At 30.0% G+C, this 15,428-nt stretch overlaps 1 protein-coding gene across 23 annotated transcripts; it reads left to right on the top strand.

Annotated features, from left to right (window-relative positions):
* The first annotated feature begins 3,920 nt into the window (after window positions 1-3,920).
* Window positions 3,921-8,910, top strand: LOC105131255 (uncharacterized). Of its 23 annotated transcripts, none has more exons than XM_011034154.1 (7): window positions 4,091-4,343; window positions 4,427-5,776; window positions 5,890-5,932; window positions 6,128-6,842; window positions 7,261-7,361; window positions 7,489-8,112; window positions 8,557-8,905. In XM_011034154.1, exon 2 carries the CDS (start codon window positions 4,508-4,510, stop codon window positions 5,405-5,407), a length of 900 nt encoding a protein of 299 aa, XP_011032456.1. In that variant the 5' UTR covers window positions 4,091-4,343; window positions 4,427-4,507; the 3' UTR covers window positions 5,408-5,776; window positions 5,890-5,932; window positions 6,128-6,842; window positions 7,261-7,361; window positions 7,489-8,112; window positions 8,557-8,905. The 23 variants fall into 23 exon arrangements, with proteins under 23 accessions (XP_011032442.1, XP_011032440.1, XP_011032461.1 ...); XM_011034153.1 differs by having other exon boundaries at window positions 4,427-5,794; window positions 6,133-6,842; XM_011034140.1 differs by adding an exon at window positions 3,921-4,012 and having other exon boundaries at window positions 4,262-4,343; window positions 4,427-6,842.
* Window positions 8,911-15,428: the final 6,518 nt, after the last annotated feature.

The following is a 15,428-nucleotide window of genomic DNA, read 5'->3' as shown; positions in this document are numbered from 1 at the left end:
CAGCAGGAAAGGGAACAAAAAGATGGAAGATATGATAGACCCTCAACAAAAAGTAGCAAGCGAGCAACAAAGGCAAAAGGTTCACAGAGCACCTTGCCCTTCGTTACTCCTTTTCTTTCCCATTGTCTCGCATGGATGTATCTTCTGCCATTTTAACCTTTATTTTGTCCTCACCTCCACCTGCCTGCCTCCCTCCCTCCCTCAACTACCCACTGCCTCCTACGTATATATGAATGTATTTCTTCCTGTTCATGTCATCTGTGCTCCATGCTACAAACTTTACGAAGTAATAATATCATGGCCTTTTCGATTGTCAATTTTGCTTGTAACTTAGGCTAAAAGATGCTAGAGATGGTCCCTAGCAAGCAGGGACAGATTGGCTAGATAACTCCAAAGTGGAGATTACACGTAAAGCATAATCGATGCAAGATTTGCTCAATGATGTGTGTAAGAATCCATAAAGTAGTTGAATAGTTCATCAAATTATTTTCTTCCAACGTTAATTAGTTGGTCCGACCAAGGCGCCATTGTTATATAGACTTTACCCTAAAAAGTGTAGAAACATTATGTTGATAATGGGGGGGCAATTGTACCTACATATGTTTAAAGTAGGAGCACATGATGGCTTGACGAGGAGGTGAGTTTCTTTCTTGCTTGTTTATTTGTTGAGACCTGGAGCCAAGCATACAGCACCTAGGATCCTGGATTGTGACTAGCTTCATCATCAATGGCAAGGAATTTTGGGTGAAAAACAAATTGTTGGATTGAGCTTTTCATGTTTGTTATTGAGGTGTTATTGAGGTGTAATATGTTTTTTAAAAGTGTTTTTTATCAAAAGTTTAGATGAAAAAAAAAAGGTGTATTGAGATATTGTGGTGTATAGTATATTGTAAAAGTGTTTTTTTTCTTGAAAATATATTAAAAATAATTTTTTTATGTTTTTTATTTTTAATATTAACACATTAAAGTTATCAAAAAACACTAAAAAAGTATTAATTTAATGCTCTTTCAAATCATATATATTTTTAAAATTCACCAAAATATAATTCCAAATACAAAAACAAACTATTAATTTTTCATTATTCGTTTTGAAATTTGATTATAATTTTAGGTAAGATATTATCATTTCTATCTAGATACAATATGAAATGGATGTATTAATGGTCTTGGTTTTTTCTTAAATAAAAAATAATATTTATTTTGTAAAAAAAATATATTTAATTTTTTTTTTAAATCATGATGTGTTTAGAATTGTTTTTTCCTGTTAAGAGATAAAGTAAATGATTGAATAAACTTTAAAATATTGAGATTATCACGAATAATTTGTATTAATTTTTATAATGAAATAAATATCTTAAACTAATTTTTGTATATCTTAAAATAAAATAAAAAAATCATAAGGATTTTACAATAAAATCCCAGGAAATGAATGGGCCGAATAGGGTGCCCGTGAACACCACGTCTCCATCGGTTCATAAAGCGATAGCAAACAAAGTCAGTAACACAATTTTGATCTTGTCTTTGTCTTTTTTAGTCATTTACATGCTCTCCCTGCTTGTGGCCCCACACCCTCCATTTTTCTAAGGTAAAAGAATAATTTACGGTAAAAAAGTTGATTAGCTTCATGTGCATTGGCATCAAGGCACTATTTTGTGAAAACTTTGAATTCATTTATTTATTTATTTAAAATATTTGATGATAGAAATAAATTTTAAAAATAAAAAATATTATTTTAATATATTTTTAAATAAAAAACACTTTAAAATATAACATCAACTCTACTTTCAAACAAACTCTTAAACTCAAACTAATATCATAAATAAATTTGTTATCTGAAATAGTAGATTTAATTAAATTTGATTTTTTAATGAAAAATTTAAATTATATCATTTCATTTTAAAAAATAATTTTTTTTAAAATAATATCATTTTAAAATTATCAAGCCAACCCATTTAACCTATAAGTCAAGCCTAGCCAATAACTTTGCGGCAAGGTTCATTTGTAGTTTTTTTTTAATGAAAAATATGTATTTATATATTGGTTGATTATTGAATTCATCTGTTTTTTCACTGACTATTACATAATAAGATGCATTCAACCCATGAAAATGAAATGTTGAGGTGGGTGTCCAACCCTTCCAACCCATCAATTTTCAAACTACGATAATGAGTCCAAGTTGAATGCTTGCTCTTTCCGGTGGCTTGAAATTTGTAATTTTTTGTGGACCATTAAGGAGGCACGATGGACGGAGACATCCTTGCCGACCTTTGGGATATATGATTTTTACGAGGCCAGTTTTAAACTATACAAAAAAACTAAAACGTGTAGGATTTTACCTGTAAAGTCAGTACTGTTTATCTATATACAAGATAGTGTGGATGGCACTATATATTTTTTTAGAATTTATTTTGGCCCTCAAAGTTTTATTTTACATGATTTGATTTTAATTAATGGCCAGTTGTTATAATTTCTTAGTCTGTAATGAAATTAGAAGATGAAAGACTAAAATGAAAAGGACATAAAAAATGTATGATGTGTTAGAAGTTTTGGGAAAGATGCACTTTAGTTTTTAAATTTTAAAAATAACATAAAATATATAATTTTGATACATTAATATTTTTCCTATTTAAATTTGATATAAAATTTTGTTTTTATTAGAAAGGAGAAAGAGATTACAGAAGTATCCATCAATTAAAATAAAGAATTCATTAGAAATATGATAGTTAGATCCCATTTGTTAATTGATCATAAAAAAGTAAAATTAATGGGTTATTGATTTAACTCACGTGCAAGTTAACCAATCAATTATTTTTTATTAAAATTATATCATTTTAAATTTTTAAATGTTAATTTAATTTAATTATATCAATAGATTTTATCAAATTCATATCTTTTTTAATTTCATTTAAAATCAAATTTATGTCAAGTTTTAAATTATAAATTGTTGGAGTGAATTTACCGAATCAAGCCAGACTTAACAAATATGATTAAAAATAGAATAAAGGGCAATATATTTGGCAAATATTTAGCCAACCATTTCTCACGATCACAAAAAAAATAAAAAATAAAAAAGGCAAAGAGAAATCACGCCCGTTCTTTATAATCAAATCGAATCTGCCTCCAGATTACCAACTCATACAGATTCCAGGACAGGAAACATCCAGTGCCCATTAACAGAGAAAATATAGAGAGAGAGATCCAGTGAGATACATGATGAGGCTGGCATGCCAATTATGAGTGGGCACCTAACAAAAGAAATCAAGTGTTTCTGGTCAAGTCACTTCTGGCTTGGAAGATCCCCGCTGTTTCAACAACATTAACATGCTGACCACATCCTGCAATGTCCATCCTTTGTATTCTCACTGTCTTGTCGGTCCTCGAACATTATTTTTGCTCATCAACTTTCTTAGAATTAAATCTCAAGTTGGCCATGCCAATTTGTGTGAGTTTCATCAACAAAATCTGCAGGTGTCCATTATGAAATTCAAGATCTAACAGCATGGATTAAAAAGAGAGAGAAGATTGGTTTAGTGAGATCTTTATTTCACAACGAACTGTGGGTGTTTTATAAAGAAAACTCAATTAAATGTGACATCGTGCTTGCATTAACTTTATAAGAAGTTGGACCCCTCATTAAAGAACCGTTTCTCTCCTAAAAAAATATTTCTTGGCCTCTCAATCTCTTCCTTAATAATCCTTAATTACATGCAGAAATTGAAGCCTAAAAATTTCTTCAGATTGAGAGTCCCTTCCATGAAACTGAAGCTTTCAACTCAGCCCTCGTTTACATGCGGACATGTCAGGTTAAAAGGGAAGGTCATGAGAGAGAGACTGAAAGACACATCCATTCATAGAGAGAAAAAGAAAAGAGAGATGCTCTTTTTTAAAATAAAAAAATTCTCTATGTAGAGTACTCTTCAAAGACCAGCCTTTCCAGCAATACACAGTTGCTTTGTCAGTAAAGTTTCCCTTTTTTTTTTCCCTTGGTTATTTCAGCTGTCACTTTCCTGAGGTATACATGTTTGTTAATCTGGTATTCCTTTTTTATTTGTTGTAATAAAAATTTCAAATATTTTTCATTTTGATTATAAATTGTTAGAGATGGCATTGACAGTGAAATAAGTCTACTTTCTGTCTGCTTCTCTCAGTAGTTACTTTATTACCAGAACTCACCATCATTCCTCGTTTTTGTCTTCAGTTTGGATGTGCTAGCAGTTTCTCTGGCTTTCTTTAAGCTTTTTTCTTTAATGGCTTCCTGCAGAAATGCATCAAACCAGACCTTGTCCAGATCAAAATCAAGTCTTGATTAGATGTTTTTGAAGCATTTCTGATACGTTTTTGAGGTAAGAGCGTCTTCTTTTGTCAACTTGTGGTTTTGTTTTTTTATTTTCTGTTTCTGAGTTTTTATGTGTTGTGTTCATTTTAGCTGCGAAATTCTGGAGCAAGTATTTGCGAGAAGTCCTAGAGAGAGTTTTGGAGTAGTAAAGTTCTGTTCTTTGGTGTTAAAATGAGAGATTTCCCATCTTGTTTTGGTGAAAATGGGGTTCAAGTGGCTGATTCTTCGTCTTCAAATACTAGTAAAAATGCACAGAATTTGGTTACCTGTGTGTATCAATGTCGAATTCGAGGCCGATCTTGCTTGATCACTATAACGTGGAGTAAGAATTTGATGGGTCAAGGCCTGAGTGTAGGGATTGATGATTCTGCAAATCAGTGTTTATGCAAGGTTGATATTAAACCGTGGTTGTTCTCAAAAAGAAAAGGGTCTAAGTGCTTAGAAGCATATTCTTGTAAAATTGACATCTACTGGGACCTTTCATCGGCTAAATTTGGATCTGGGCCTGAACCATTTGAGGGCTTTTATGTTGCTGTTGTTGTCGATAGGCAAATGGTTCTCATTCTCGGGGATATGAGAAAAGAAGCTTTCAAGAAAACTGGTGCCACTCCTGTTCCTTCCAATGCTGTTTTTGTTGCTAAGAGAGAGCATGTCTTTGGAAAGAAAGTGTTCTGTACCAAGGCTCGGTTTTGTGACAATGGTCATATCCATGATCTCGTGATTGAATGCGACACAGTTGGTGTCAGTGATCCGTGTCTTTTGGTTCGTGTGGACTGCAAGACCGTGATGCAGGTGAAGCGACTCCGATGGAAGTTCCGGGGGAACCACACCATTTTGGTTGACGGGCTAGCAATTGAAGTGTTCTGGGATGTACATAGTTGGCTCTTTGGTGCATCAGTTGGAAATGCTGTTTTTATGTTCAAGACCTGCACGTCAGCCGAGAAGTTATGGTCTAGCCAACCACTTTCAGATCCAAATGTGTTCCCGTGGTCCTTCTCCCAGAGATTTCTGGATTCCAAATCACAAAATCTTGGTTTTTCATTGATTTTGTATGCTTGGAAGCATGAATAGAGAGACTCAGAAATCTTCTTTGAGTGCTAACAAAAACATTAGTGAGTTGTGATATTTATTAATCATGTGATTGGTTACACTTAATTTTATTAAACAGATCCATTTGTTTTTTACTTCGCCTTTTTTTTTCAGTTGACAATTTCAGCTATTGAATGGATCAGATAGAATTGTGTTTTCAGTTACCTGTGCATCCTTAATGATGTATTTCTCATATTCATTTTTATGTTTCCTATTAGAAATCCAATATCAAGGAAATATTCATCTTCAATGTAGCCTTTTTTGTGGCCTGAATTTGTGAGACCACATGCAGCTTTTAGCATATCCTGCTGCAGTGACTTTTCTCGTTGAATTCCTCATCATGAATTCGTGGTATAGAATATCTGAACTGTATGTGCTTCCTTTTCCAAAAGTTGTTCCGGGCGATGCCAAGATTATATCTGGGTGACTCACCATTAGCTGGAATCGATCTCCATGTGATGCAGGTGTCCTGTTTATTTCATCTAACTCGGGGAGTCAAAGTACAAGGTTAGTTTATGTTTGGTAAGTTTGTTGTTCATGTCAGTCGGCTTGTTTTCTACAACGCAAAGAGGACACTGTGCTACAAGGTAGGGGAGTTTTAACTCGAGTCATGCTGTTTCTTAATCCCTGCTTTTAAGGGTAGCGAAGCAGAACATTGGCTATGGAGCACTAATGGTATCAAACACTTTTTTTCATGCACAGTACAGTCGTGGTGGTTGCTGTTTAAAGTTGATCCTTTCCTGCCTGTGCTTGAGCCTTTAGTCGTGTTTGCTAGTGAAACCTCAAGTGAAACAGCGTAAATTGATGATCATACGAGTGGGTTAGTAGTTTGTACTGAATCAAATGCCTACTTTTGATGACAACACAGCTTACTCATTCTATATAATTTTGCTTGGAATTTTTATTATGAGCATAGAACATCTAATTGCAATCGTCAAAAGCTCAAAACTTGCGTGGGCTGGCCAGAGAAATCCATTGCGAATCTTCTGAACGACTATTCTACCTATGGCAGTGGATAGTGGTCGGAAAGTGACAGGGATAAGATTTGGGTTCCTCCACATAGCTCGCTAGATTGGACTCAAGCGTCTGAAGACCACTTATCTTCTCTAACAGATCAGCCATGCATCCCCCGGCACTGGGACTGGCCGCTCATTCCCCTTCTGGGTGGACCTGTGGCTCGGCCCCCCTCCTTAGTGAACCGGCCACATGTCTCCCAGAGCTGACTTCACATCCCTCTACGGTGGACTAGCCAAGCATTTCCCCAGACTGACCTTGCTTCCCTTTCAACGGACTGGTCAAATGTCCCTCCGAACTGAATTTGCTTCCCCCTCAATGGATTGGCCAAGCATTCCCCAGACTAACTTCACATCCCCTTCGATGGACTGGCCATGCACCCCGTTCAAGGCTTATATCCTAGGTGTGCTACCCTTGTTCCACTCGCCACCAACTGTAGAGACAAAACATACATGCATTAAATGCTCATGCATCCTTCTATAATGGAGTTCACAAAATGATGTAATCGCTTGCCTATACTCAAAGGATGATCTTCGTCATGTTATACTTTTTATTCAATAGTGAACTACTAACTTATCTCTATGCAAGTTTGTGTGACTCGTGAATATAAAAACATCCATGAGCCATTCGGTGCCTAATGGGTTTTATCTCGGAGCAGGCTTTAATCTTGGAGCTTATATTCTCTACTTCAACCTCGTACCATCACTTTCATCTTCTCTGCGAGCACTCACAACACCATCTTTGAAACTTCATTCTTCTTACAACAGTGTTAATTTAAGCATCCGACGGTCTTTAAGCATAATAGAAAACTTGTTTTGCAGGTGTTCCAACAATTTTAATCTTCCAATCCAATTCATCAGCATTGAAAAGGCTCAAATCTAGTGAGGTTTTTCGGGAACCTCGTCAGAAAGGCTTACTCAGGGTAAAGGAGGGTAATTGTTGAACTTAAAGAGTATTAGAATTCTTTGCTTGAAAATTCGAGTTCCAGACTCCGTTGAAATTAATTGTGCTACCCCTTTATCAATTCATCTGTATCGATTTACATGCAGGGAAAAAACTTTAGCAGGTAACTTTCAAGTTTGGCCACAGGACAGTGAGAAACACTGTCGTTGGATGGGAGGGACTCGTAATTTTCTTTCGGGTTTGGTTTTCTATGAATGCCCTGTTTGAGCATATGGAGTTACTGGCTTTTAACTTCTTGTGTGGAGCTTCTATTCTTCCCAGTTTGGGGCTACTATGAATATAATTAGCTGCACCATTCCTGTCATCTTTTTTATTGAATTGCCGGCTTTTGTGTCTTTGGTTGGTTGGTAGGGCAACTGTGTTTTCGTTATTTGCACCTTTATTATTATGTTTACTGTTTCAGTGGCGCTCCAGTTCCCTTCCTTTCTCTTTCACAGCTGGTTCTTAAACACTGGGGAGACAAAATAACATGCGTCTCTCTCCATCTTGCTCAACTGTCTTCTGTGCTCTTTCATGTTTAAAGGACGAAAAACAGTTATAATTGCTCGTGTCAAAGACTTGCAGGAGGTTATTGCTCTGCAGGATTTCAGCGGAGTGTATCAGAGCTTAATCACTCCAACATTCATTCTTATGTATTCACCTTAGCTGGGTGATGCAATGGATGTGTGGTGATCTTTTGAAAATTCGTTCCGTCTTGTGACATGCTACAGGTGACCTTTCGACACGTTGAAGCATTTCTCTGTTTGGTTTTAGATCTATAACATGTAAGATGTGAAGTATGATGGAAGTCATATCACTAAATTGATCAGAGTTTTGTCATTATATTGTGTTCTGTGGTGGTGGTTGTGCCATCCGAAGTTAGTTGTGTTTCAGAAATTATTTACGATGAAAACAAATAGAGTTTCCTTGCAGACATGAAAATACTGTTTTTAAAATTTTTATTTATATTATATAAAAATAATATCTTTAAAATATAACTAATTCCTCTAAACATCTAAAGGAATGAGAACAGAAAAGAAGAAAATAATACATTTTTTTTGTATAACAAATTAATCTTATTGAAATATTAAATCTCAAATACCATCTTTTAATATTATAAATCCCTCTACACCTACAAGTTGTTTAATTTATTTTCTGTTTGATTGATTGTGAAGCTGATATGCAGAATCTGGAACGCAATTTCATCACAAGTTCAAGACTGCGTGTTGCCTGGAACATCACCTAGAAGCTCATTTTAGTCCAGTTCAGGTGACTGGCTGCAAGGCATGCTCATATACTTAATGATTCAAACCTCTAGCTAATCTTCATGTCCAGTCTCAATTTAAGTTTCTAGCTGGCATGTTTAGACATTGCAGGCATGAAAGCTTGCTGTAATTCTCTTCACTTCATTCTTGGGGGATTGAAATTTTGAAAGCTCAGGTTGTAAATTGAAATCTTGCATGGCGTGATTCTTCGTTCGATGCCTCAGTGGATATACATGACAAGAGTATATGCTTGGTTACAGCCTACAGCACCAGACACAACTTGAGCTGGTCCTGTGTTCAGATATGTACCTAACATAAATCCAACCTCTTTAATTTTCTGCTCCAGAACAAAACAGTGCAGATACATGAGCATGTGAACAGAGGTCAAGCTTGTGATGGAGGTGGTCGGCATGGTGATTCCTGTCTGTGAGGCCATTCCAATTGTGTCAAGACAAAAAAGAAAGTCTTAATCCAATTATGATACATTTATTTACTGGAAATTATTTTTCTTTTAAAAAATAATTTTCATGTAAAGTAAATTTTTGAAAAATAAATTATTTCTTAATATTTGATATTATCATAAAAAATTAATTAAAAAATATTTTTAGTGTTTAGCTATGCCAGGAAAAGTGAATTGAAAAATAATGTTTTAATATTTTTATTTTTTAAGTTTGTTAAAATAATAAAGATGAAATTTGATAAATTAAAAATATTGAAGGAGCATGGAGTTAAAAAATAATATATAATTTCATAAATTATTTTAAATAAAATAAATAAAAATTAAAATAATGAAGGTTAAATATGTCAGATAAAAAAGTTGAAAGATAATTAAATTAAAAAAAAATATATGATTTAATTAATTATTTAAAATAAAATAAATAGTAATAAAAAATAAGAATCACGTTTCATTGAAATAAATAGTAATAAAAAATAAGAATCACATTTCATTGATAAAAAATTCAATTAAAAAAATTGATATAAAAATTAAATTTAAAAGAGTAAAATTTAAAAAAATTAAAATAAAATATATATAGCAGTGAAAAGATTAAAATCTAAAGTTGATTTAATAAATAAATTCTTAAATAAATTATTTTCTAAAAATTATTATTAATTTTTTCTTTTTACTAAAAAGTAATTTGCATGTATGAACTTTTAAAAAAGGTGAGTGATTTTAACGAGCATGTATGAAACAAACCGGCCTAAGTCCTAGTCTAGAGCTAGATTTTTGTCTGGATTTAAGGTTGCACCTTGTGACTAGACTGACATCATCTTTTCAACCTATTCAAAAGTTCCTTTTTATTTACCGTCCAAGTTTAATTACCCAATAAATCTAGCTTTTAATTTTGCCTGCGGATTTACTCGCTCGTGATTTGCCTTTTAATTTGAATTTAGATTTTAAAATAAATAAAAAATAAATTCAAAAATAATTTAATTTGAATAAATAAATCTGTGATTAATTCAAAAATAATTTAATTTGAATAAATAAATAAATCTGTGATTAAATTTTTTTAATTTAAAATAATATTGTTTTAATTTTTATAGAAATAAAAACAAAATTATGATTGGCCGAGTTTAAATAGTGGCAGGCATGCGGTCTATGTTAAAAGCTTTATATTTGGTGTCCGAATCCTCACAGAATCCAAGAAGTCATCCAATAAAAACGCTCCGTCATTTACCTGCGCGACAAAAAGTAGCCTGTCCTTGACTCGACTGTCATTAGTGTTTTTTTGTTTTTCAATAAATCTAAGAGTTCGAACAAATCTTTTAAGAAAAATTAAAATAAATTCAATAAAAAATCTATTTATTTGACTGGTAATTCGGGTTACGTATTTTTTTATTTGAACGAAATAAAGGTGAAATTTTGAGGTTTTCTTGATTTTTTTTCATAAACAGTGTCAAGTGTAAATAAAAAAGATTTTGCAAGTAATTTATGTTAATAAATAAATAAAATTTATCGACAATGATTAAATACATATCTAAAAAAGTTAAGGGATAAATATAAATGGAGATATTTAATTTCATAACACGATTGTTTATACTAATATATTTAATAAATTTATTTATTGAAATTAATTTTTTATTTAAGTATACGATACTAAAAATAGATAAACATATAAAATGATTGAATAAAATCAAAAAGAATAAAATATTATTAAAAATAACTATTTTTTATTTTTTAAAATAACGTTCAATTATATAATATATAAAAAAAAGCTATCTTATTCAGTTTAATCTTATGGCCACGAGTCTAAAACCTTTTCCTTGTTGATTACTAACTCATATCAAATTTTACTATACAAATACTAAAAGAAAAGGTTTAATTTTTCTAGTATGAGATTAGAAACGCATTAATATATATACCTTATATTCATAAGAAGAAAGTTGTTTTTTTTCAACGTGGAATAAGAAAATTTTTTGTTCAGATACTTTAACTTAAAAATGATAAAATAAAATCTTTTTAATTTTAAACAAAATTATTTTAAACTAATTTTTACAACATACATAACTTACATTCACGAAAAATTATTAATTAACTTTTTCCACATGGAATATTAAAACCTTGAAAATTTTGTTTTCATTTTTTCAGCATGACACAAGACAGCCACTTGATTGGGTCTAATAACCATGCTTTTTAATGACTTGTATAATTCATTCTAATCATTACTAGTGATCTTTTCTAGTATTATTGGGTTCATCCCATCAAGATTTTTTTTTATAATACAAGTAGTATCATCATTCAAGTTTTGGTATATATCTAGGGTATTTTTTTGTTGACTTTTCTTTTTTTCATTTGTCATCATAGTTATGCTTGACAGGTAATATAATAATTTAATATTCATCTCATCAAGGTCTATTTTACAATACAAATGGTATTATCATCAAAGTTTTTGTATATTTTTAGGGTTTTTTTTTGTTAGCTTTTCTTTCTCTCATTTATCATTATAGTTATATTTGACAGGTGATGTAATAATCCAAGATTTATCTTATCGAGATTTTTTTTGAATACAAATGGTATTATCATCAAAGTTTTAGTATATTTTCAGAGTTTTTTTTTTGTTGCAATTTTTTTTTATTTATCATCGTAATTATGTCTGACAAGTGATGTAATAATTTGAGAAAGTTACACGTAACACATGCAACTCATCAAATTATTTTACTTTTCTAGATATTTTTTAACTATGTTATTTTTTTTATTTTTGAAACTATGTTAAGGTAAAAAAAAAAACCCTGTAACTCACATCCCCCACAATGCTTGTGTGCTATGAGACCCAGGTCAGCTTTACATATCAATTTAGTGCTCAGCAACTTGATTTTGTTAAGTGAGTTTTCTTGATAACTTGCTAATCTTAGGTTTGAATTGGTTCGGATTATAAAAAACTATTTTGTTTTTCAAAACAATAACACTCTAGATATTTCATCCAAATAAAAAAGAAGCTTTTTTAGAGATTTATTTTTAAATTCAAAATTTAAATTGTTCATCTTGGCTGCGATTCGAGTTTTAGGATAAAAAAACTCTCAAACTTAGTCATGATTGTTTTTTATATATTAATTCTTTATAATAATTGGAATTTAAAAAAAAAAATATTTAATTTTCAATTTAAAATTATTAGAATATAATGAATTAGGTCCGCGATATTATGATTCAAATTATATTATTATTGAAATAAAAAAAATCTAGAACTCAAGATAACCTATAATAAATCCACTAAATTTAATCATATTGCATGGGATTTGGACAACCTGCATCATATTAAAAAAAAAACGAAGGAGAACACATTGTTCACTTAGAAACAGTTCATCATGGACGAGAATCATGTTCTCTCTTTCCTGGCCTTAAAAAAACCTCTCAGCTGTTTAGGGGTAAAATACTCTTTACACTGTGATAATTATGGTGTTCTAAAATTAATTGGGGGCAAGACGGGCATTTTGCATTTTACTTTTACAATAAAATTACATCACTGCCCTTAAAAAAATCGATTTTTAGCTTTTACCGTAGATTATTTTTGTATTTTTTTTATAGAAAAAAATACACGGTAAACCTATCTATCATCGAAATGAAAACAAAATTAACTCACAATGGAGGATCTTTTTGTAATTTTAAATTTGTTGCACAATAAAAGGAACTCAGTGCTTTTAATGTCAAATAATTTAACCATTAGGTTACAGGGTATTTTTTGTTATTTTATTGTTATTTTTTTTTACTGAATCATTTAAGTATTTTAATAAATAAAAAATTAAAAAAATATACTTGTGTTGGGCATGCCTCAATCGCTTCGTTGTCTCAGGATGGTGTTTACAATTAATTTTAGAGGCTAAAATTATCATTCTGAGGTTGCTTTCAATATATCTCGACATGTTCCTTGTAAAAAATATGGTGAATGTATATATGAGTTTGCTGGTTTGTCACCGACAGTTATTATTTTTTTTTTCTTTTTCTCTATTTATTTATTTTTATGCATTCCTGTAATTTTTTAAATCAACCATTAATTTTTTTATTTTGATCTAGTTCATGTGTTTTTGTTATTCTCTATTTTATCTAAAATAATTTATGAAATTAAAATATTTTTTTTTAATTTGTCAGATTACATTTATATTCTTTTAATTGTTATTTATTGAATCTAAAATAATTTTTTGTTTTGATTTTTTTAATTTTACCCGTCATTTTTTTTCATATTAGATTTCATTCTTGCTTTTTTAGTTGTTGTTGTTTTTCCTTTGCAAAGTTTTTTTTTAAATTAATTTTTTTACTTGATTTTTTAGTTTTTAGAATCTCACAAATTATAAATTTTTAAAATTAATCTAAATTTAGAGAGTTCAGTCAGGACTTATTTTTTCATTTAATATTTTTTAAAGTTAATGTTTAATTTTAGGTTTTATCTTTCAATATTTATTTATTAGAGATTAAATTATATTTTTCTAATTTTTTATGTTTCTTGTTTTACCATTTGTTTTTTGTACTGTTCTTCCATTATTATTGCCTATATTTTAAATTAAATTATTAAATTTTATTAGATTTAATCAAATTAATAACTCGAGCATCGTGTTTTTCTTTTCTTTTTCAATAAGTATTACAGTTATCTAAATTATATATTAATTCTTTATAATAATTGGAAATTTTTTTTTATATATTAATTCTTTATAATAATTGGAATTTAAAAAAAAAAATATTTAATTTTCAATTTAAAATTATTAGAATATAATGAATTAGGTCCGCGATATTATGATTCAAATTATATTATTATTGAAATAAAAAAAATCTAGAACTCAAGATAACCTATAATAAATCCACTAAATTTAATCATATTGCATGGGATTTGGACAACCTGCATCATATTAAAAAAAAAACGAAGGAGAACACATTGTTCACTTAGAAACAGTTCATCATGGACGAGAATCATGTTCTCTCTTTCCTGGCCTTAAAAAAACCTCTCAGCTGTTTAGGGGTAAAATACTCTTTACACTGTGATAATTATGGTGTTCTAAAATTAATTGGGGGCAAGACGGGCATTTTGCATTTTACTTTTACAATAAATTTACATCACTGCCCTTAAAAAAATCGATTTTTAGCTTTTACCGTAGATTATTTTTGTATTTTTTTTATAGAAAAAAATACACGGTAAACCTATCTATCATCGAAATGAAAACAAAATTAACTCACAATGGAGGATCTTTTTGTAATTTTAAATTTGTTGCACAATAAAAGGAACTCAGTGCTTTTAATGTCAAATAATTTAACCATTAGGTTACAGGGTATTTTTTGTTATTTTATTGTTATTTTTTTTTACTGAATCATTTAAGTATTTTAATAAATAAAAAATTAAAAAAATATACTTGTGTTGGGCATGCCTCAATCGCTTCGTTGTCTCAGGATGGTGTTTACAATTAATTTTAGAGGCTAAAATTATCATTCTGAGGTTGCTTTCAATATATCTCGACATGTTCCTTGTAAAAAATATGGTGAATGTATATATGAGTTTGCTGGTTTGTCACCGACAGTTATTATTTTTTTTTTCTTTTTCTCTATTTATTTATTTTTATGCATTCCTGTAATTTTTTAAATCAACCATTAATTTTTTTATTTTGATCTAGTTCATGTGTTTTTGTTATTCTCTATTTTATCTAAAATAATTTATGAAATTAAAATATTTTTTTTTAATTTGTCAGATTACATTTATATTCTTTTAATTGTTATTTATTGAATCTAAAATAATTTTTTGTTTTGATTTTTTTAATTTTACCCGTCATTTTTTTTCATATTAGATTTCATTCTTGCTTTTTTAGTTGTTGTTGTTTTTCCTTTGCAAAGTTTTTTTTTAAATTAATTTTTTTACTTGATTTTTTAGTTTTTAGAATCTCACAAATTATAAATTTTTAAAATTAATCTAAATTTAGAGAGTTCAGTCAGGACTTATTTTTTCATTTAATATTTTTTAAAGTTAATGTTTAATTTTAGGTTTTATCTTTCAATATTTATTTATTAGAGATTAAATTATATTTTTCTAATTTTTTATGTTTCTTGTTTTACCATTTGTTTTTTGTACTGTTCTTCCATTATTATTGCCTATATTTTAAATTAAATTATTAAATTTTATTAGATTTAATCAAATTAATAACTCGAGCATCGTGTTTTTCTTTTCTTTTTCAATAAGTATTACAGTTATCTAAACATCCATGAGATACATTAAAAAAAAAAAAATATTGAGTGGCCCGGGCGTAGTGCGTGCAAGTCTAGTAATATTTGAGATGGATGAAAAGGTTACTGGCAAGCAAGCAAGCAAACA

This window comes from Populus euphratica, unplaced genomic scaffold, assembly GCF_000495115.2.
Source record: "Populus euphratica unplaced genomic scaffold, PopEup_1.0 scaffold103.1, whole genome shotgun sequence".
Taxonomy (NCBI): domain Eukaryota; kingdom Viridiplantae; phylum Streptophyta; class Magnoliopsida; order Malpighiales; family Salicaceae; genus Populus; species Populus euphratica.
Note: the sequence above shows the minus strand (reverse complement) of the source record. Positions and strands in the feature narration are given on the sequence as shown.